The 25,068-nt window shown below is 42.2% G+C and overlaps 1 protein-coding gene across 1 annotated transcript in view; it reads right to left on the reverse strand.

The window, feature by feature from the left end:
• Positions 1–25,068, reverse strand: part of SLC12A9 (solute carrier family 12 member 9) — a 196,311-nt gene that overhangs the window by 125,234 nt on the left and 46,009 nt on the right. The window contains exon 7 of the mRNA XM_053718368.1: positions 8,366–8,477. Within this exon, the coding sequence (XP_053574343.1) occupies positions 8,366–8,477 (112 nt within the window). The remainder of the gene's footprint in view (positions 1–8,365; positions 8,478–25,068) is intronic.

A 25,068-nucleotide genomic window follows, 5' to 3' on the forward strand; every position in this document is an offset into this window, starting at 1 on the left:
GGTGTGCTCAAACTGGTCAGGATTTCATCATTTCTTGTGAAAAATCATTTCATCAGCACTCGTCTCACTCAAAAACAGGTTGGAATATCTTGATCTCTAAAAGGCAATTAATGAATACCTTAAAGGGACTGTGTACTGTAATTTGTCCCCCCTTTATTATGTTCCAAATAGTGCATTGTACCTTATGGAGTTATCAAATGTTTGCATATAGCTATTTTGAAAGCCTGGGTTACAGATTTTGCTTTTTGGCTTCTCTAGGAATAATGAGACAAAGCCAATTTTTGCACAAATTGAAGGTGTATAATTAATGTCCCTTTAAAAAGGGAATTAACCACTTTGAGACTGTGATATAAAATGTTTTTAAGTATGCATAATTAAAAAAAAATGCAAATTGTCCCTTTTCCTGTAATTTAATTCTGAAAATTGTGGGCCTCCCAATTAAAATGGTGCATACTCCAGGCCTACTGCAATTATCCACACAGTCATTGGTTACACACACTAGTGACTCTTTTATAACTGTTCGTAATTTGTCCAAAGAATGAAACTTAGATTACAATATGGCAGTGTCCATCACTTTTTGGATACTAAAATTTTACACAATTTGTTTCAGTATTTAAACAATCAATATAACTAAAATAAACATAACACTGTAGAATAAAATAACATTCTCAGGTAAATAATTTATTTAGTGTTTAATATCCCATTAAAACCTCCAGTAGTTACCACCTAGGAGCAGCCTCTTTTAGCCCAATTGTGCTTTTCACAGAGGAGAATTTTCCTGAAGTATAGCAGTCTCATCCTGCCTAGTAAGGTCAGTCCAGCCCCAAAATACCAGGCAATCCTCCTCTGAACAAGAAACACGGCAACCCCAGACGATCATTTCAGCCTTCTGTGAGACTCTTCAACAAGATGCAGCCATATCCCTCTAAGCACAATAGGCAAGGAGTGCATGTCTGGTTTCCCTCATCACCCTTAGAGAGAGAGAATTCCCCAGGGTCATAATGCAAACGCTTACAGAAAGAGAAGCGCTCTATCAGGAACAAACAAAAAAAGTTAATTTATGCTTACCTGATAAATTAATTTCTTCTATGGTACGACGAGTCCACGGATTCATCCTTTACTTGTGGGATATTATCCTCCTGCTAACAGGAAGTGGCAAAGAGCACCACAGCAGAGCTGTCCATATAGCTCCTCCCTTCCCTCTACCCCCCAGTCATTCAACCGAAGGTACAGGAAGAAAAAAGGAGAAACTACAAGGGGCAGAGGTGACTGAAGTTTAACATAAAAAAATATAATCTGTCTTAAAATGACAGGGCGGGCCGTGGACTCGTCGTATCATAGAAGCAATTAATTTATCAGGTAAGCATAAATTTACTTTTTTTCTATAAGGTACGACGACTCCACGGATTCACCCTTTACTTTTGGGATACAATACCAAAGCTACAGTACACGGATGAACGGGAGGGACAAGACAGATGGTTAAACAGAAGGCACCACTGCTTGAAGAACTTTTCTCCCAAAAATAGCATCCGAAGAAGCAAAAGTATCAAATTTGGAAAATTTGGAAAAGGTATGAAGCGAAGACCAAGTCGCAGCCTTACAAATCTGTTCAACAGAAGCATAATTTTTAAAAGCCCATGTGGAAGCCACCGCTCTAGTAGAGCTGTAGTCCTTTCAGGAGGCTGCTGTCCAGCAGTCTCGTATGCCAAACGGATGATGCTTTTCAGCCAAAAAGAAAGAGAGGTAGCCGTAGCTTTTTGACCTCTATGTTTTCCAGAATAGACAACAAACAAAGAAGATGTTTGACGGAAATCTTTGGTTGCTTGCAAGTAAAACTTCAAAAGCACGAACCACGTACAAATTGTGCAACAGACGCTCCTTCTTAGAGGAAGGATTAGGACACAGAGAAGGAACAACAATTTCCTGATTGATATTCCTATTAGTAACAACCTTAGGAAGGAATCCAGGTTTGGTACACAAAACCACCTTATCAGCATGGAAAACAAGATAAGGCGAGTCGCATTGCAATGCAAATAATTCAGAAACTCTTCGAGCCGAAGATATAGCAACTAAAAACAGAACTTTCCAAGATAGAAGCTTAATATCTATGGAATGCAGAGGTACAAACGGAACCCCTTGAAGAACTAAATTCAAACTCCATGGCGGAGGAACAGGTTTAAACACAGGCTTGATTCTAACTAAAGCCTGACAGAACGACTGAACGTCTGGAACATCTGCCAGACGCTTGTGCAGTAGAATTGATAAGGCAGATATCTGTCCCTTTAAGGAACTAGCTGATAGCCCCTTCTCCAATCCTTCTTGGAAAAAGGACAAAATCCTAGGAATCCTGATCTTACTCCATGAGTAGCCTTTGGATTCGCACCAATAAAGATATTTACACCATATCTTATAATACATTTTCCTAGTGACAGGCTTTCGAGCCTGAATCAAGGTATCTATGACCGACTCAGAGAAACCCCGCTTGGATAAAATCAAGCGTTCAATCTCCAAGCAGTCAGCCGCAGAGAAACTAGATTTGGATGCTGGAACGGACCTTGAATCAGAAGGTCCTGTCTCAGTGGAAGAGTCCATGGTGGAAGAGATGACATGTCCACCAGGTCTGCATACCAAGTCCTGCGTGGCCACGCAGGTGCTATCAAAATCACTGAAGCTCTCTCCTGTTTGATTCTGGCAATCAAACGAGGAAGGAGAGGAAATGGTGGAAACACATAAGCCAGGTTGAACGACCAGGGTACTGCTAGAGCATCTATCAGTACTGCCTGAGGATCCCTTGACCAGGACCCGTAACTGGAAGTTTGGCATTCTGACGAGACGCCATCAGATCCAATTCTGGTGTGCCCCATTGCTGAATCAATTGTGCAAACACCACCGGATGGAGTTCCCACTCCCCCGGATGAAAAGTCTGATGACTTAGAAAATCCGCTTCCCAGTTCTCCTGGGATATAGATTGCTGATAGATGGCAAGAGTGAGTCTCTGCCCATCAAATTATTTTGGTAACCTCTATCATCGCTAGAGAACTCTTTGTTTCCACCCCTGATGATTGATATATGCTAAAGTCGTGATATTGTCCGACTGGAATCTTATGAATCTGTCTGAAGCCAGATGAGGCCACGCCTGAAGCGCGTTGAATTTCGCTCTCAGTTCTAGAATATTTATCGGGAGGAGAGCCTCCTCCTGAGTCCACAAACCCTGTGCTTTCAGGGAATTCCAGACTGCACCCCAGCCCAATAGGCTGGCGTCCGTCGTCACTATGACCCATGCTGGCCTGCGCAAACACATTCCCTAGGACAGATGATCCTGTGACAGCCACCAAAGAGGAGATAAATCTGCATAATCCCCATTCCACTGTTTGAGCATGCATAGTTGCAGTGGTCTGAGATGCAAGCAAGCAAACGGAACTATGTCCATTGCCGCTACCATTAGTCCGATTACCTCCATACACTGAGCCACTGACAGACGAGGAATGGAATGAAGAGCTCGGCAGATGGTTAAAATCTTTGATTTCCTGACTTCCGTCAGAAACATTTTCATGTCCACCAAATCTATCAGAGTTCCAAGGAATGGAACTCTTGTGAGAGGAATAAGTGAACTCTTTTTTACGTTTACCTTCCACCCGTGAGATCTTAGAAAAGCCAACACGATGTCCGTGTGAGACTTGGGTAGTTGGTAAGTCGACGCCTGAATTAAGACATCGTCCAGATAAGGTGCCACAGCTATGCCCCGCGGCCTTAGAACCATCAGAAGGGACCCTAGCACCTTTGTGAAAATTCTGGGAGCTGTGGCCAACCCGAAGGGAAGAGCCACAAACTGGTAATGCTTGTCCAGAAAGGCGAACCTGAGGAACTGGTGATGATCTTTGTGGATAGAGATGTGTAGATACGCATCCTTTAAGTCCACGGTAGTCATATATTGACCCTCCTGGATCATTGGTAAAATAGTCCGAATGGTCTCCATCTTGAAGGATGGGACTCTGAGGAATTTGTTTAGGATCTTGAGATCTAAAATTGGTCTGAAGGTTCCCTCTTTTTTGGGAACCACAAACAGATTGGAGTAGAACCCCTGCCCCTGTTCTGTTTTCAGAACTGGACAGATCACTCCCATGGTATATAGGTCTTCTACACAGCGTAAGAATGCCTCTCTTTTTGTCTGGTTTACAGACCATTGAGAAAGATGGAATCTCCCCCTTAGAGGAGAATCTTTGAAATCTAGAAGATACCCCTGGGTTACGATTTCTAAAGCCCAGGAGTCCTGAACGTCTCTTGCCCAAGCCTGAGCAAAGAGAGAAAGTCTGCCCCCTACTAGATCTGGTCCCAGATCGGGGGCTACCCCTTCATGCTGTCTTGGTGGCAGCAGCGGGTTTCTTTGCCTGTTTACCCTTGTTCCAAGTCTGGTTAGGTCTCCAGACTGACTTGGATTGAGCAAAATTTCCCTCTTGCTTTGCAGCAGGGGAAGAGGTAGAGGGACCACCTTTGAAGTTTCGAAAGGAACGAAAATTATTTTGTTTGGTCCTCATCTTATTTGTCTTATCCTGAGGAAGGGCATGGCCTTTCCCTCCAGTGATGTCTGAAATTATCTCTTTCAATTCAGGCCCGAATAGGGTCTTACCCTTGAAAGGGATGGCTAAAATCTTAGATTTTGATGACACATTAGCAGACCAGGACTTAAGCCATAACGCTCTAGCGCTAAAATGGCAAAACCTGAATTCTTTGACGCTAATTTAGTCAGTTGAAAAGCGGCATCTGTAATGAAAGAATTACCTAGCTTGAGAGCCCTAATTCTATCCAGAATATCATCTAATGGGGTCTCAATCTGAAGAGCCTCTTCCAGAGCATCGAACCAAAAAGCAGCTGCAGTAGTTACAGGAACAATGCACGCTATAGGTTGGAGAATAAAACCCTGATGAACAAATATTTTCTTTAGGAGACCCTCTCATTTTTTATCCATAGGATCTTTGAAAGCACAACTGTCACCAATAGGTATAGTTGTACGCTTAGCTAGTGTAGAAATAGCTCCCTCCACCTTAGGGATCGTCTGCCACGAGTCCCGCATGATTGTCTGATATGGGAAACATTTTCTTAAAAGTAGGAGGGTGAGGGAACGGAATACCTGGTCTATCCCACTCCTTAGTAACAATGTCCGAAATCCTCTTAGGGACCGGAAAAACATCAGTGTAGGCAGGAACCTCTAGAAATCTGTCCATTTTACACAATTTCTCTGGAACTACAATAGGGTCACAATCATCCAGAGTCGCTAAAACCTCCCTGAGCAATAAGCGGAGGTTTTCTAGTTTAAATTTAAAAGCCATCATATCTGAGGGAACATCTTTCCTGAATCAGAAATCTCTCCCTCAGACAGCAAATCCCTCACCCCCAACTCAGAACATTGTGAGGGTACATCGGATATGGCTAATAAAGCGTCAGAGGGCTCAGCATTTGTTCTTACACCAGACCTACTGCGCTTCCCCTGCAACCCAGGCAGCTTAGATAAAACCTCTGAGGGTAGTATTCATAACTGCGGTCATATCTTGCAGGGTGAAAGAATGAGACACACTAGAAGTACTTGGCGTCGCTTGTGCGGGAATTAATGGTTGTGACACTTGGGGAGAATTAGATGGCATAACCTGATTCCCTTCTGACTGAGAATCATCCTGCGACATACTTTTAGTAGCTAAAATATGTTCTTTGCAATTTATTGACCTTTCAGTGCATGAGGGACACATTCTAAGTGGGGGTTCCACAATGGCTTCTAAACATATTGAACATTGACTTTCCTCAATGTCAGACATGTTGAACAGGCTAGTAATGACTACAAACAAGCATGAAAACACTTTATTTAGTGAAAAAAACAGCAATCAAAAAACGGTACTGCGCCTTTAAGAGAAAAAAAGCATACACGTTCTGCAAAACTGCTTTAAAATGCACCAAATTTTTCAAATTTTTGCAAGCAGACTCAATATGTGTAGTTAAGTTTTCCCACAAGGAAAATTAACGTTTAACCCCTAAATGTGCAAACCGGATTGAAATTAGGCCTAAATCTGGAAAAAACACCCCCAGCACTTTGCCACAGCCCTGCTGTGGCGCCTACCTGCCCTCAGGGATAGTAAATATTGGGTTAAAGCTTCAATTTGGCCCAAAACATTCACAAGGGCCCTCAGGAGTTGGAGCTTGCTGAGTGAAAACAACTGCGCATCTGAGGCGCGAAAATAGGCCCCGCCCATCTCACTCGATGTCTCTACAGCCTCAAAGAACCGCACCAGAGAGGTTTTAAACTAGCCATGTGGGTTCTGAGACCCAAAAAATACTGCAAGTGTACCCTCAATAAAGTTGCCCAAAAAACGTTAACAGCACTCCCAGTTCATAAAACGTTTGCCCACAAACATTCAAAACTCAGTGTCAACCATTTTTGTAATTAGCCCCTTATGCAAGCTTAGTAATGCGTTTCTATAGGATTATTGCTTACCCTTAACCGCATGGGGATACTGACAGCCTTTCTGAAATACACAGTCTCTAAAGAAAAAATGACTGAACATACCTCATTGCTATACAGCATGAAAACGTTTCTCACACTGAAGTTTCTTGTACCCCTCAGCCTCTGTGGGAACAGCACTGGATCTTAGTTACAAATGCTAAGATCATCCTCCTCCAGGCAGAAGTCTTCATCCATCTGCTGCCTGAGAGTAAATAGTACACACCGGTACCACTTAAAACAAAAAACTCTTGCTTGAAGAAATTAAAAACTAATATTTTATCACCTCTTTCACTTTACCCTTCCTAGTACTTAGAGTAGGCAAAGAGAATGACTGGCGGTGGAGCTAAGGGAGGAGCTATATAGACAGCTCTGCTGTGCTGCTCTTTGCCACTTCCTGTTAGGAGGATAATATCCCACAAGTAAAGGATGAATCCGTGGACTCGTCGTACCTTATAGAAGAAAACTTAGTAGTTTGTTCTAGGGAGAGTCACCACCTAAGAGGAGCCTTTTTTAGCCCATTTGTACTTTTTACAGAGAACTTTCTAGTAAAGGTCAGTCCCACCCCAAAATACCAGGGAATCCTACTCTGAACAAGGAACACAGACTATCTTTTCGGCCATCTATGGGATTAGAGGAACTTAGCTGCATGTCACTGACGAGGCCCAAAGGAGGCCCAAAGTAGGCCAAAACTATTATCTGGGGTTGCTATGTTCCTTGTTTAAAGTGGGATTGCCTGGTATTTTGTGCTGGACTGACCTTGTTTGGCAGCATCAGACTGATATACTTCAGGAAAGTATATCACCAAAGAACAAGCTAACAAGTTACTGAGCTGGTATTCATTCCTTCTCTTTCTGTATGCATTTGGAGAAAAACACAGTGGCCACTATTACATTGAGGAGATAAAGTATGCCAAGTAACTCCATCCTGCACCCACAGAAGCCTGAACAAAAGGCACAGTCTGGAGCCGAGCAACCTAAATATGAAACATCCTTAACCAAACCGTCTAACAATCGTCTTGTTATTCGACAGATATAAACAGGAATAAGAACTAGAAAGTGCAGTGTGGGGTTTCACCTGGTGGGTATCAGCTAGGTGAGCCAAGATTTCACGTTATATATACACACACATACATACACCTGCACACACACACACACACACAGATAGATAGATAGATAGAGATATATATATATATATAATATGATAGAAGAGATAGATAGAAGCGATAGAGGAGATATAGATATATACACACACACACACACATACATACACACAGACAAACACACATGCATATACATATACCTACACACACGCATTCACATGCATATACCTACACCGTGGCCAGACTGTTATTCCACGGACATTTGTCAGACGGATAATATTCTGACAGACAAATGGCCGTCGGATAACAGTCAAGCCACAAGATAGATAAGGGTAGGTAACGATTAAAAGACAGACAGACCGATAGTTAAAAGCCCATCGCGGGGTGTGGAAAACATGGTTAGGTTCCCAGAGGTAGTTGCGGCACCTGAGGCTCTGATTAGAACAGAGCACTCTGAAACATATCTGCCTTTGGCCGACCTCAGGACACATTCTCTCGGGAATATGTCTGACAGACAAATGTGCTTCAGCATTCTGTCCGAGAACCTACCTACACACACACACACACACATATCATATACAGTACCTACACACACAACAATACTAGATGATCAGTGTATAAACTGGGGGAGGTAGGCAGAGATTAGACCTCAGATCAGACCCCTGGTCCTGCAGCTCCTCTATAAGAATTAAGGCCAATTTAAAAGGATAATTTACATTAAGTGATCAAGGGATTAGTATATTATATAGACTGTACAAAGCAAACTTAACGCTTACCTATCGCATGTCAGTGCAGTAAGGATGAAGAGAATCAAGTAAACGAAAAATGTGATAATAACGGCAATTATGGTTCCTATAGGGATGGCACGGCTCGGCTGTTTAAGTTCCCCTAAAGTGAAGCAAAACACCCAAAAACATTAAAAAAAAAAAAACGCAATCTTAATACATAAATGGCAAATATGAAGAAATCTCCATCCTTTATACAGTGAAACAGATTATTTATTGAATAAATACAATATTTTTAGGCAGATATATTACCAACATAGGCACAGAAAACATTTCTACAACTCATTAAAAGTATAACAGTAATAGAACGAGGGAGTTTAGCCTTAAACGGTCTAAAAATATTTCCAATGAATTGCAGTAAAAAGGGACACAAGTCTTTTTTTTTTTACTTCTAAGAAAGAGCATTTAAAATGTATTACAGTGTTTTTTTTTTCTCTAAAATCTATGTTTTGGTACTGAGATTTTTTTTTTATGAATATGGGACTTGTCACTGTCCACCAATAAAGACATGGGAGTTCCACTTATCAGCCAATGAGCAGCCAGCCCTTAAACATCAGGTGTACATGAACATGCACTTCTTGTTAGCTAGAAATGGAATGTCTTTATGCAAAAACATAATTTATGCTTACCTGATAAATTTATTTCTCTTGTAGTGTAGTCAGTCCACGGGTCATCCATTCCTAACAGGAAGCTGCAAGAGGATCACCCAAGCAGAGCTGCTATATAGCTCCTCCCCTCACATGTCATATTCAGTCATTCGACCAAAACCAGACGAGAAAGGAGAAACCATAGGGTGCAGTGGTGACTGGAGTTTAATTAAAATTTAGATCTGCCTTAAAGACAGGGCGGGCCGTGGACTGACTACACTACAAGAGAAATACATTTATCAGGTAAGCATAAATTATGTTTTCTCTTGTTAAGTGTAGTCAGTCCTTATGAATATGGGACTTGTCACTGTCCACCAATAAAGACATGGGAGTTCCACTTATCAGCCAATGAGCAGCCAGCCCTTAAACATCAGGTGTACATGAACATGCACTTCTTGTTAGCTAGAAATGGAATGTCTTTATGCAAAAACATAATTTATGCTTACCTGATAAATTTATTTCTCTTGTAGTGTAGTCAGTCCACGGGTCATCCATTCCTAACAGGAAGCTGCAAGAGGATCACCCAAGCAGAGCTGCTATATAGCTCCTCCCCTCACATGTCATATTCAGTCATTCGACCAAAACCAGACGAGAAAGGAGAAACCATAGGGTGCAGTGGTGACTGGAGTTTAATTAAAATTTAGATCTGCCTTAAAGACAGGGCGGGCCGTGGACTGACTACACTACAAGAGAAATACATTTATCAGGTAAGCATAAATTATGTTTTCTCTTGTTAAGTGTAGTCAGTCCACGGGTCATCCATTACTTATGGAATACCAATACCAAAGCTAAAGTACACGGATGAAGGGAGGGACAAGGCAGGAACCTTAAACAGAAGGAACCACTGCCTGAAGCACCTTTCTCCCAAAAATAGCCTCCGAAGAAGCAAAAAGTGTCAAATTTGTAAAATTTTGAAAAAGTGTGAAGTGAAGACCAAGTTGCAGCCTTGCAAATCTGTTCAACAGAGGCCTCATTTTTAAAGGCCCAGGTGGAAGCCACAGCTCTAGTAGAATGAGCTGTAATCCTTTCAGGAGGCTGCTGTCCAGCAGTCTCATAGGCTAAACGTATTATGCTACGAAGCCAAAAAGAGAGAGAGGTAGCCGAAGCCTTTTGACCTCTTCTCTGTCCAGAGTAAACGACAAACAGGGAAGAAGTTTGACGAAAATCTTTAGTTGCCTGCAAATAGAACTTCAGGGCACGGACGACTACGTCCAGATTATGCAAAAGTCGTTCCTTCTTTGAAGAAGGGTTAGGACACAGTGATGGAACAACAATCTCTTGATTGATATTCCTGTTAGTAACTACCTTAGGTAAGAACCCAGATTTAGTACGCAGAACTACCTTGTCTGAATGAAAAATCAGATAAGGAGAATCACAATGTAAGGCAGATAACTCAGACTCTTCGAGCCGAGGAAATAGCCATCAAAAACAGAACCTTCCAGGATAACAGCTTGATATCAATGGAATGAAGGGGTTCAAATGGAACGCCTTGAAGAACGTTAAGAACTAAGTTTAAGCTCCACGGCGGAGCAACAGACTTAAACACAGGCTTAATCCTAGCTAAAGCCTGACAAAAAGCCTGAACGTCTGGAACTTCTGCCAGACGTTTGTGTAGAAGAATAGACAGAGCAGAAATCTGTCCCTTTAACGAACTAGCAGATAAGCCCTTTTCTAAACCCTCTTGTAGAAAAGACAATATCTTAGGAATCCTAACCTTACTCCATGAGTAACTCTTGGATTCGCACCAATATAAATATTTACGCCATATCTTATGGTAAATTCTTCTGGTAACAGGCTTCCTAGCCTGTATTAAGGTATCAATAACCGACTCCGAGAAGCCACGCTTTGATAGAATCAAGCGTTCAATCTCCATGCAGTCAGCCTCAGAGAAATTAGATTTGGATGGTTGAAAGGACCCTGAATTAGAAGGTCCTGTCTCAGAGGCAGAGACCACGGTGGGCAGGACGACATGTCCACTAGGTCTGCATACCAGGTCCTGCGTGGCCACGCAGGCGCTATCAGAATCACCGAAGCTCTCTCCTGTTTGATCTTGGCAATTAAATGAGGAAGCATCGGAAATGGTGGAAACACATAAGCCATGTTGAAGACCCAAGGGGCTGTCAGAGCATCTATCAGCACCGCTCCCGGGTCCCTGGACCTGGATCCGTAACAAGGAAGCTTGGCGTTATGGCGAGACGCCATGAGATCCAGATCTGGTTTGCCCCAACGATGAATCAGTTGCGCAAAGACCTCCGGATGAAGTTCCCACTCCCCCGGATGAAAAGTCTGGCGACTTAGAAAATCCGCCTCCCAGTTCTCCACGCCTGGGATGTAAATCGCTGACAGGTGGCAAGAGTGAGACTCTGCCCAGCGAATTATCTTTGAGACTTCCAACATCGCTAGGGAACTTCTGGTTCCCCCTTGATGGTTGATGTAAGCCACAGTCGTGATGTTGTCCGACTGAAATCTGATGAACCTCAGAGTTGCTAACTGAGGCCAAGCTAGGAGAGCATTGAATATTGCTCTTAATTCCAGAATATTTATTGGGAGGAGTTTCTCCTCCTGAGTCCATAGTCCCTGAGCCTTCAGGGAGTTCCAGACTGCGCCCCAGCCTAGAAGGCTGGCGTCTGTTGTTACAATCGTCCAATCTGGCCTGCGAAAGGTCATCCCCTTGGACAGATGTGGCCGAGAAAGCCACCATAGAAGAGAATCTCTGGTCACTTGATCCAGATTTAGCAGGGGGGACAAATCTGAGTAATCCCCATTCCACTAACTTAGCACGCACAATTGCAGCGGTCTGAGATGCAGGCGCGCAAATGGTACTATGTCCATTGCCGCTACCATTAAGCCGATTACTTCCATGCACTGAGCTACTGACGGGTGTGGAATGGAATGAAGGACACGGCAAGCATTTAGAAGTTTTGATGAACTGGCCTCCGTCAGGTAAATTTTCATCTCTACAGAATCTATAAGAGTCCCTAGAAAGGGAACCCTTGTAAGTGGTAATAGAGAACTCTTTTCCACGTTCACCTTCCACCCATGCGACCTCAGAAATGCCAGAACTATCTCTGTATGAGACTTGGCAGTTTGAAAACTTGACGCTTGTATCAGAATGTCGTCTAGGTACGGAGTCACCGCTATGCCTCGTGGTCTTAGTACCGCCAGAAGTGAGCCCAGAACTTTTGTAAAGATTCTTGGAGCCGTAGCTAATCCGAAGGGAAGAGCTACAAACTGGTAATGCCTGTCTAGGAAAGCAAATCTTAGGTACCGATAATGATCCTTGTGAATCAGTATGTGAAGGTAGGCATCCTTTAAGTCCACTGTGGTCATGTACTGACCCTCTTGGATCATGGGAAGGATGGTTCGAATAGTTTCCATTTTGAATGATGGAACTCTTAGGAATTTGTTTAGGATTTTTAAGTCCAAGATTGGTCTGAAGGTTCCCTCTTTCTTGGGAACCACAAATAGATTTGAATAGAATCCTTGCCCGTGTTCCGTCCGCGGAACTGGGTGGATCACCCCCATTAGTAAGAGGTCTTGTACACAGCGTAGAAACGCCTCTTTCTTTATTTGGTTTGCTGATAACCTTGAAATATGAAATCTCCCTCGTGGAGGAGAAGTTTTGAAGTCCAGGAAATATCCCTGAGATATGATCTCCAACGCCCAGGGATCCTGGACATCTCTTGCCCAAGCCTGGGCGAAGAGAGAAAGTCTGCCCCCCACTAGATCCGTTTCCGGATAGGGGGCCCTCTCTTCATGCTGTCTTAGGGGCAGCAGCAGGTTTCTTGGCCTGCTTGCCCTTGTTCCAGGACTGGTTAACTTTCCAGCCCTGTCTGTAACGAGCAACAGCTCCTTCCTGTTTTGGAGCGGAGGAAGTTGATGCTGCTCCTGCCTTGAAGTTACGAAAGGCACGAAAATTAGACTGTTTGGCCTTTGATTTGGCCCTGTCCTGAGGTAGAGCATGGCCCTTACCTCCCGTAATGTCAGCTATAATTTCTTTCAAGCCGGGCCCGAATAAGGTCTGCCCTTTGAAAGGAATATTAAGCAATTTAGAAGTCACGTCAGCTGACCAGGATTTAAGCCATAGCGCTCTGCGCGCTTGGATGGCGAATCCGGAGTTCTTAGCCGTAAGTTTGGTTAAATGTACGACGGCATCAGAAACAAATGCGTTAGCTAGCTTAAGTGCTTTAAGCTTGTTCATAATTTCATCCAATGGAGCTGTGCGAATGGCCTCTTCCAGAGACTCAAACCAGAATGCCGCCGCAGCAGTGACAGGCGCAATGCATGCAAGGGGCTGTAAGATAAAACCTTGATGAACAAACTTTTTCTTAAGGTAACCCTCTAATTTCTTATCCATTGGATCTGAAAAGGCACAACTATCCTCCACCGGGATAGTGGTACGCTTAGCTAAAGTAGAAACTGCTCCCTCCACCTTAGGGACCGTCTGCCATAAGTCTCGTGTGGTGGCGTCTATAGGAAACATTTTCCTAAATATGGGAGGAGGGGAAAAAGGCACACCAGGTCTATCCCACTCCTTGCTAATAATCTCTGTAAGCCTTTTAGGTATAGGAAACACGTCAGTACACACCGGTACCGCATAGTATCTATCCAACCTACATAATTTTTCTGGAATTGCAACCGTGTTACAATCATTCAGAGCCGCTAATACCTCCCCTAGCAATATGCGGAGGTTCTCAAGCTTAAATTTAAAATTAGAAATCTCTGAATCCAGTCTCCCTGGATCAGATCCGTCACCCACAGAATGAAGCTCTCCGTCTTCATGTTCTGCAAACTGTGACGCAGTATCTGACATGGCTCTCACCTCATCCGCGCGCTCTGTCCTTAACCCAGAGCTATCACGCTTGCCTCTTAATTCTGGCAATTTAGATAATACTTCTGTCATAACAGTAGCCATGTCTTGCAAAGTGATTTGTAAGGGCCTCCCTGATGTACTTGGCGCCACAAAATCACGCACCTCCTGAGCGGGAGGCGAAGGTACTGACACGTGAGGAGAGTTAGTCGGCATAACTTCCCCCTCGTTGTCTGGTGATAATTTCTTTACATGTAAAGATTGACTTTTATTTAAAGTAACATCAATGCAATTAGTACACAAATTTCTATTGGGCTCCACATTGGCCTTTAAACATAGTGAACAAAGAGATTCATCTGAGTCAGACATGTTTAAACAGACTAGCAATGAGACTAGCAAGCTTGGAAATACTTTTCTAAATAAATTTACAAGCAATATAAAAAACGCTACTGTGTCTTTAAGAAGCACAAAAAGCTGTCACAGTTGAAATAACAATGAACAAAAATAGTTATAGCAACCAATTTTTCACAGTAAATGTATTAAGTTAGCAAAGGATTGCACCCACCAGCAAATGGATGATTAACCCCTTAATACCCAAAAACGGATAACAATTTAATAATTAACGTTTTTAACACAGTCAAAACACACTGTCACAGGTCTGCTGTGACTGATTACCTCCCTCAAAATAAATTTTGAAGACCCCTGAGCTCTCTAGACACGATCTGGATCATGGAGGATGAAGTAGACAGATTGTGACTGAATTTTTACTGCGCAAAAACAAAATTTATGCTTACCTGATAAATTCCTTTCTCCTGTAGTGTGGTCAGTCCACGGGTCATCATTACTTCTGGGATATTAACTCCTCCCCAACAGGAAGTGCAAGAGGATACACCCAGCAGAGCTGTCATATAGCTCCTCCCCTCTACGTCACACCCAGTCATTCGACCGAGAACCAACGAGAAAGGAGAAGCCAAAGGGTGCAGTGGTGACTGGAGTATAATTTAAAAATTTAGACCTGCCATAAAAACAGGGCGGGCCGTGGACTGACCACACTACAGGAGAAAGGAATTTATCAGGTAAGCATAAATTTTGCTTTCTCCTGTTAAGTGTGGTCAGTCCACGGGTCATCATTACTTCTGGGATACCAATACCAAAGCTAAAGTACACGGATGACGGGAGGGACAGGCAGGCTCTTTATACGGAAGGAACCACTGCCTGAAGAACCTTTCTCCCAAAAACAGCCTCCGAAGAAGCAAAAGTGTCAAATTTGTAAAATTTGGAAAAAGTATGAAGAGAAGACCAAGTTGCAGCCTTGCAAATCTGTTCAACAGAAGCCTCATTCTTAAAGGCCCAAGTGGAAGCCACAGCTCTAGTAGAATGAGCTGTAATCCTTTCAGGAGGCTGCTGTCCAGCAGTCTCATAGGCTAAACGTATTATGCTACGAAGCCAAAAAGAGAGAGAGGTAGCCGAAGCTTTTTGACCTCTCCTCTGACCAGAATAAACGACAAACAGGGAAGACGTTTGTCGAAAATCCTTAGTTGCCTGTAGATAAAATTTCAGGGCACGGACTACATCTAGATTGTGTAGAAGACGTTCCTTCTTCGAAGAAGGATTAGGACACAAAGATGGAACAACAATCTCTTGATTGATATTCCTGTTAGTGACCACCTTAGGTAAGAACCCAGGTTTAGTACGCAGAACTACCTTGTCTGAATGAAAAATCAGATAAGGAGAATCACAATGTAAGGCAGATAACTCAGAGACTCTTCGAGCCGAGGAAATAGCCATTAAAAACAGAACTTTCCAAGATAACAGCTTGATATCAATGGAATGAAGGGGTTCAAACGGAACACCCTGTAAAACATTAAGAACTAAGTTCAAACTCCATGGTGGAGCAACAGTTTTAAACACAGGCTTGATCCTAGCTAAAGCCTGACAGAAAGCTTGAACGTCCGGAACTTCTGACAGACGTTTGTGTAAAAGAATGGACAGAGCTGAAATCTGTCCCTTTAAGGAACTAGCAGATAAACCCTTTTCTAAACCTTCTTGTAGAAAAGACAATATCCTAGGAATCCTAACCTTACTCCATGAGTAACTCTTGGATTCGCACCAATATAAGTATTTACGCCATATTTTATGGTAAATCTTTCTGGTAACAGGCTTCCTAGCCTGAATTAAGGTATCAATTACTGACTCAGAAAAACCACGTTTTGATAAAATCAAGCGTTCAATTTCCAAGCAGTCAGCTTCAGAGAAATTAGATTTTGATGTTTGAAGGGACCCTGAATCAGAAGGTCCTGTCTCAGAGGCAGAGACCAAGGTGGACAGGATGACATGTCCACTAGATCTGCATACCAAGTCCTGCGTGGCCACGCAGGCGCTATCAGAATCACCGATGCTCTCTCCTGTTTGATTCTGGCAATCAATCGAGGAAGCATCGGGAAGGGTGGAAACACATAAGCCATCCCGAAGGTCCAAGGTGCTGTCAAAGCATCTATCAGAACCGCTCCCGGATCCCTGGATCTGGACCCGTAACAAGGAAGCTTGGCGTTCTGTCGAGACGCCATGAGATCTATCTCTGGTTTGCCCCAACGTCGAAGAATTTGGGCAAAGACTTCCGGATGAAGTTCCCACTCCCCCGGATGAAAAGTCTGACGACTTAGGAAATCCGCCTCCCAGTTCTCCACTCCCGGGATGTGGATTGCTGACAGGTGGCAAGAGTGAGACTCTGCCCAGCGAATTATCTTTGATACTTCCATCATTGCTAGGGAGCTTCTTGTCCCTCCCTGATGGTTGATGTAAGCTACAGTCGTGATGTTGTCCGACTGAAACCTGATGAACCCCCGAGTTGTTAACTGGGGCCAAGCCAGAAGGGCATTGAGAACTGCTCTCAATTCCAGAATGTTTATAGGCAGGAGACTCTCCTCCTGATTCCATTGTCCCTGAGCCTTCAGAGAATTCCAGACAGCGCCCCAACCTAGTAGGCTGGCGTCTGTTGTTACAATTGTCCAATCTGGCCTGCTGAATAGCATCCCCCTGGACAGATGTGGCCGAGAAAGCCACCATAGAAGAGAATTTCTGGTCTCTTGATCCAGATTCAGAGTAGGGGACAAGTCTGAGTAATCCCCATTCCACTGACTTAGCATGCACAATTGCAGCGGTCTGAGATGTAGGCGTGCAAAGGGTACTATGTCCATTGCCGCTACCATCAAGCCGATTACCTCCATGCATTGAGCCACTGACGGGTGTTGAATGGAATGAAGGACACGGCATGCATTTTGAAGCTTTGTTAACCTGTCTTCTGTCAGGTAGATCTTCATTTCTACAGAATCTATAAGAGTCCCCAAGAAGGGAACTCTTGTGAGTGGAAAGAGAGAACTCTTCTTTTCGTTCACCTTCCATCCATGCGACCTTAGAAATGCCAGTACTAACTCTGTATGAGACTTGGCAGTTTGAAAGCTTGAAGCTTGTATCAGAATGTCGTCTAGGTACGGAGCTACCGAAATTCCTCGCGGTCTTAGTACCGCCAGAAGAGCACCCAGAACCTTTGTGAAGATTCTTGGAGCCGTAGCTAATCCGAATGGAAGAGCTACAAACTGGTAATGCCTGTCTAGGAAGGCAAACCTTAGATACCGGTAATGATCCTTGTGAATCGGTATGTGAAGGTAAGCATCCTTTAAATCCACCGTGGTCATGTACTGACCCTTTTGGATCATGGGTAGAATTGTCCGAATAGTTTCCATTTTGAACGATGGAACTCTTAGGAATTTGTTTAGGATCTTTAAATCCAAGATTGGCCTGAAAGTTCCCTCTTTTTTGGGAACCACAAACAGATTTGAGTAAAACCCTTGTCCGTGTTCCGACCGCAGAACCGGATCGATCACTCCCATTAGTAAAAGATCTTGTAAACAGTGTAGAAACGCCTCTTTCTTTATTTGGTTTGTTGACAACCTTGACAGATTAAATCTCCCTTTTGGGGGAGAGGATTTGAAGTCCAGAAGATATCCCTGAGATATGATCTCTAACGCCCAGGGATCCTGGACATCTCTTGCCCAAGCCTGGGCGAAGAGAGAAAGTCTGCCCCCCACTAGATCCGTTCCCGGATCGGGGGCCCTCAATTCATGCTGTCTTAGGGGCTGCAGCAGGTTTCCTGGCCTGCTTGCCCTTGTTCCAGGACTGGTTAGGTCTCCAGCCTTGTCTGTAGCGAGCAACAGCGCCTTCCTGTTTTGGTGCAGAGGAAGTTGATGCTGCTCCTGCTTTGAAATTACGAAAGGAACGAAAATTAGACTGTCTAGCCTTAGGTTTGGCTCTGTCTTGAGGCAGGGCATGGCCTTTACCTCCTGTAATGTCAGCGATAATTTCTTTCAACCCGGGCCCGAATAAGGTCTGCCCTTTGAAAGGTATGTTAAGTAATTTAGATTTAGAAGTAATGTCAGCTGACCAGGATTTTAGCCACAGTGCTCTGCGTGCCTGAATGGCGAATCCGGAATTCTTAGCCGTAAGTTTAGTTAAATGTACTACAGCATCCGAAATAAATGAATTAGCTAGCTTAAGTGTCTTAAGCTTGTTTGAAATCTCATCTATAGTTATTGAGTCAAGAGTCTCTTCCAGGGACTCGGACCAAAAAGCGGCCGCGGCCGTGACAGACGCAATACATGCAAGGGGTTGCAATATAAAACCTTGTTGAATAAACATTTTCTTAAGGTAACCCTCTAATTTTTTATCCATCGGATCTGAAAAGGCACAGCTATCCTCCACCGGGATAGTGGTACGCTTAGCCAGAGTAGAAACCGCTCCCTCCACCTTAGGGACCGTCTGCCATAAGTCCCGTGTGGTGGCGTCTATTGGAAACATTTTTCTAAACACAGGAGGGGGGGAAAAGGGTACACCGGGCCTATCCCACTCCTTAGTAATTATCTCTGTAAGCCTCTTAGGTATAGGAAATACGTCAGTACTCGCCGGTACCGCATAGTATCTATCCAGCCTACATAATTTTTCTGGGATTGCAACGGTGTTACAATCATTCAGAGCTGCTAATACCTCCCCTAACAGTACACGGAGGTTTTCGAGTTTAAACTTAAAATTAGAAATGACTGAATCCATTCTATTGGGATCAGAACCGTCACCTGCAGATTGAAGCTCTCCGTCCTCATGGTCAGCATACTGTGACGCAGTATCAGACATGGCCCTATTATCAACAGCGCACTCTGTTCTCACCCCAGAGTGATCACGTTTACCTCTTAGTTCTGGTAATTTAGCCAAAACTTCAGTCATAACATTAGCCATATCCTGTAATGTGATTTGTAATGGCCGCCCCAATGTACTCGGCGCTACAATATCACGCACCTCCCGAGCGGGAGATGCAGCTACTGACACGTGAGGCGAGTTAGTCGGCATAACTCTCCCCTCGTTGTTTGGTGAAATATGTTCAATTTGTACAGATTGACTTTTATTTAAAGTAGCATCAATGCAATTAGTACATAAATTTCTATTGGGCTCCACTTTGGCTTTAGCACATATAGCACAGAGATATTCCTCTGAATCAGACATGTTTAACACACTAGCAAATAAACTAGCAACTTGGAAATACTTTTCAAAACAATTTACAAATAATATGAAAACGTACTGTGCCTTTAAGAAGCACAGAAAAAAGTTATGACAGTTGAGAAATAATAAACTTGAGAAACTATAACATCAAATTCTTTCCGGTAAAAACACAATTTTAGCAAAGGATTGCCCCCATTAGCAATGGATAACTAACCCTGATTAGCAGAAAAAAGTACAGAAATAAACGTTTTTTATCACAGTCAGTTACAATCTCACAGCTCTGCTGTGAGTGATTACCTCCCTCAAAATAAGTTTTGAAGACCCCTGAGCTCTGTAGAGACGAACCGGATCATGCAGGGAAGACAAGAGACTTCTGACTGAATTTTTTGATGCGTAGCAAAAGCGCCAAAATAGGCCCCTCCCCCTCACACACAACAGTGAGGGAGATCAGTAAACTGTCTTAAATTAAATAAAACGACTGCCAAGTGGAAAAAAACAGTGCCCAAAACATTTTTTTTTTTTTTTTTTTTTCACCCAGTACCTCAGAAAATTAAACGATTTAACATGCCAGCAAAAACGTTTAACATCAAATAAATGAAATGTCCTTAGAAAGCCTGTTGCTAGTCACTGCAAATTAGGCTAAAGTCTTATGCATACAGTATTATCCCAGTGAAGTGCCATTCCCCAGAATACTGAAGTGTAAATATACATACATGACAGCCTGATACCAGTTGCTACTACTGCATTTAAGGCTGAGCTTACATTACATCGGTATGGCAGAATTTTCTCAATTCCATTGTCAGAAAATAATATGCTGCTACATACCTCTTTGCAGATTAACCTGCCCGCTGTCCCCTGATCTGAAGTTTACCTCACTCCTCAGATGGCCGAGAACAGCAATATGATCTTAACTACGCCGGCTAAAATCATACAAAAAACTCAGGTAGATTCTTCTTCAAATTCTACCAGAGAAGGAACAACACACTCCGGTGCTGTTATAAAATAACAAACTTTTGATTGAAGGTATAAAACTAAGTATAATCACCACAGTCCTCTCACACATCCTATCTATTAGTTGGGTGCAAGAGAATGACTGGGTGTGACGTAGAGGGGAGGAGCTATATGACAGCTCTGCTGGGTGTATCCTCTTGCACTTCCTGTTGGGGAGGAGTTAATATCCCAGAAGTAATGATGACCCGTGGACTGACCACACTTAACAGGAGAAAAAGCGCTAAAATAGGCCCCTCCCACTCATATTACAACAGTGGGGAAGCTCAGAAAACTGTTTCTATGCAGAAAACAAAGATGGCCATGTGGTAAAAATCATGCCCCAATAAGTTTTATCACCAAGTACCTCACAAAAAACGATTAACATGCCATTAAACGTTTTGAACATACATTTTAAAAGTTATGAAGTGTTATTAATAAGCCTGCTACCAGTCGCTTTTACTGCAGTTAAGGCTCATACATTATTTCAGTATTAACAGTATTTTCAGAGTCAATTCCATTCCTTAGAAAAATACATTCAGTGTACACACACTCATCAGCCTAATACCAGTCGCTATCACTGCATTTAAGGCTGAACTTACGTTACATTGGTATCAGCAGTATTTTCTCAGTCAATTCCATTCCTCAGAAAAATAATTTACTGCACATACCTCGTTTGCAGGGGGGCCCTGCATGCTATTCCCCTTTTCTGAAGTTACCTCACTCCTCAGATGAGAACAGCCAATGGATCTTAGTTACGTCTGCTAAGATCATAGAAAACGCAGGCAGATTCTTCTTCTAATGCTGCCTGAGAACAAACAGCACACTCCGGTGCCATTTAAAATAACAAACTTTTGATTGAAGAAATAAACTAAGTTAAAAAACACCACAGACCTCTCACAGCAACCTATCTTTAGTTAGGCTGCAAGAGAATGACTGTATATGACATGTGAGGGGAGGAGCTATATAGCAGCTCTGCTTGGGTGATCCTCTTGCAGCTTCCTGTTAGGAAGAGATATATTCCATAAGTAATGGATGACCCGTGGACTGACTACACTTAACAAGAGAAATTATTAGTCACAGGTTTAAATAGCGCTTTTCTGAATGCATGATTATTCAACTAGCGCTGCAGACTGGATCACTGAGTTTCCACACGAACCCAGCAGTTCTCTGTGGCTCCCAATGAGTACTTTCTCTAACTCCATTGCAGGATTGATAGTGATAAAAAGATATGGTCTAACAAATGAGAGCCTATCATTTTTTCACTATAATGGCTCTTTAAAACACTTTCCCATTCATTTCTATTATCAAAATTACATTGCTCTCTTGGTATCCTTTCCTTTGTTATGTCTGTTTAAAGTGACGCAGAAACCGCTTGCAAGTGGGTTGTGGTAGTTTGTTTTATATAAAAAAAAATAAAAAAAAATAAAAAAAAGGGGATGAAGGGAGTAGGGGATCCAAAGCAAGAGAACTATTAAATAATACACAAGAGAGAAGTGGTCATCCAGGAAAAGAGCAATAGCGCGATAGCTTGTTCTATGGCTAGATACCACCCCAGGAGCAGCCTCTTTTTACCCAGCATGTGCCTTTCACAGAGAAGAACTTTCCTGTAGTATATCAGTCTGGTCCTTTCTAAACAGTACAGTCCAGCCCAGGCAATCCCTGTCTGAACAAGACATGGCAAACCCCAGACATACGTTTCGGCCTAGTGTGGACCTTGTCAGTGAGATGCAACCATATCCCTCTAGGCACATTGGGATAATGTATCTTTAAGAGAATATTTATATCAACCGGTTTTATAATATTGTATATATTTGCTTACCATTGAATTACTGAGTATTAGGCAATAATACTATTAGGTAATGGCTACGTTTTTCTTAAATTTATACATAGCATCAGTCAGAGTAAATGTAATTTCAGCTCCCGCTATAGAAGGAGCTTAGTTCAGATCAGCATTAGCAATAATTTCAAGCATATCTTTGCAGCTTGGGACTCTGCTATTTCTAGAGACTGCTACTTATTACTGGGCTAATTTGCTATTATTGTTACAGTTTATCTAAGCTTCTCTCATCCAATTAATTATATATATTTTTCTCCTTATAAAGTTATTTGGCATGATTGCTTGTAACCTATTTTTTCCTCTTTTTTGATATTTTACCTTTTTCACTCAATATATTGTTAGAGTAGGGCAATCTGTTCTTTGTGCAATTTTTATTGCATTTTTGTAATAACATTGGGCAACATGTCTGGTTTCTATAAAATAATACACTATGTACCCACAGTGCCCTAGACTCACCCATAGCTTTGACTGTGCATGAAAAAAAAAAAATATATATATATATATATATATATATATATATATATATATATATATATATATATATATATATATATATATATATATATATTTCACAGACACTCACATATATACACACACACGTACCCTCAAAGTCCATGCCTGCTCAGAAAGTCATCATTGACAGGTATTAATCAACACTGATGCATATTTAGTTATCACCTAATTATATCTCTATGAGCAGACTCAGTGCTTAAATGTAGCATTTAACTATATTTTTAACTTCTGCAAAGGGTTTCTGAACACATCTGCTGAGCCAATAACAAGACATTTGTATGTAGCCACTAATCAGCAGCTAGCCAACAATGGTGCATTGCTCCTGAGCTACCTATGAATGCTTTTCAACAAAGGATACCAAGAGAAGTAAAAACTTGATAATACTCTGAGCCATGACAGTTTCATGTCCCTTTAATGTAAATCTCAATTTTGTGTTTTATGTCCCCTTAATATACACAGCAAATAAAAACAAAACAATAAAAAAAACCACAATAGTAATAATACCCCTATCATTACATCATGACAATCTTATTATAATACATCCTTACAGATATGGCACCACAGAAACCTTATGCAGCTGTTTGTACCAAGTTATTTGCTGCAGTGTATATGGGTGAACATTTCTCACTTAATTTCTGTCTAATTAGACCAAACTGGAAGTTGAACATAAAGATATTGTATGTAAGTCTCAACTAACTACAGATATGACAGCCAAGACAGAGTAACTCAACACCCATGGTGAAATCATTGTGTTATATAAAATAGTGTGGTGCTTCTACGTCTTACTAAGCGTTTGATTAAACTTTTTGTTTATTATATTATTACATTTGATTTACTTGGATTTGCCCTTTGTGACCCTGGATAGTTCACAATGTTCCAGAAGAATTAGACCACAATTTAAAATATATATTTTACAGATTCAGGAACTGTATGTCCAATATGTTTGCGAGGCACTGAAAGACACCACTCAGACTTTTAGTTAGCAGCACGTAAGCCAGACACATTATGACCTACATTTGCTAGATCTAAAATGAGAATCTTTGATGGGACGTTACATTAAAAATGTATCGTTAATATGTATTAAATGAATTAAACATGTAAAAACATTTTCTGTGCAAAAAAGGTAAAGTAAAGCTATTCAAATGGAAACTGAACTGAAAATATATGCTAGCATAGCTAATACTGCTGTATCAATGCTCACTGGCAAATAGGCACCACTCAAGAGTTCTATTGGTTGAGAAGAACAAGCCTACACAAGGAAAAACTTGCATAATATATCCTCATTGCTTCTTATATAACAACAAATACTGTATGGCAATAAAAACTCTCAGTGTATTGTTAAAGGGCCATTATACACTCAAAAAAATATAGGCTATTTAAATTAAGCACCAAAAGAAGATAAAGTTTGTAATTGACATGTGTTAGCAATTTTGCTGCTAACTCTCCTAAAAATTATTTTAAAGTTTCTAATCCTCTCAGTGAATGAGAATACGAACGTAATCTCCACTAGCTTGAGAGCAAGGATTTTCTACACTCCCTATCTAGTGTCCTTTACAGCCAGCCCCCATGCTGGGGCTGTCTGTATAATAGATAAGCCTGTCACAAATCCCCTCACCTCTCTCAGCCGTTTCTTTCTGACTATTTACACTGGCTGGGCACAATCTCACTCCCCCCTGACTCTCTCCTCCCGGTAAGCATTCAGTAGACACAAGGGGAATATTCCACTCACAGCTCTGTGAAACATGATCCTGAGATGTTTTACAGAGCTTTGTGTGAAAATATTCAGAGTGCTGTAGTGAGGACAAAGAGGGAGTCAGATATATGCACAGTTGCACTGTTTTTTTTATATGGGCAGATGTATTTTACATGTATATCAGCTGAGCGTGAGATATGTAAAGCATTTCATTGTATCTGTAACAAACTGCACATGAGTTAAATCACAGGGATTCTACCCCAGCAGTGTCTCAGTTTTATCTGCACCTCGGCAGCATCCAGAGCTCCGCCCCCAGCTTTACAGCTACAATATGAATATTTATGAGGAGGCAGGAGAGTGGGAGTGGCTGGGGGCGGAGCTCTGGATGCTGCCGAGGTGCAGATAAAACTGAGACACTGCTGGGGTAGAACTTTTTTCTTACAGGTCACAGGCTACAGCGATTCCTCCAGTGGTGCAGGGCCGACTCAATACATTGCACTGCCTGTATACAAGAATACATGATTACTCCCTCTTTGTCCTCACTACAGCACTCTGAATATTTTCACACAAAGCTCTGTAAAACATCTCAGGATCATGTTTCACAGAGCTGTGAGTGGAATATTCCCCTTGTGTCTACTGAATGCTTACCGGGAGGAG

Source organism: Bombina bombina, chromosome 6 (genome assembly GCF_027579735.1).
Source record: "Bombina bombina isolate aBomBom1 chromosome 6, aBomBom1.pri, whole genome shotgun sequence".
NCBI classification, from domain to species: Eukaryota; Metazoa; Chordata; class Amphibia; order Anura; family Bombinatoridae; genus Bombina; species Bombina bombina.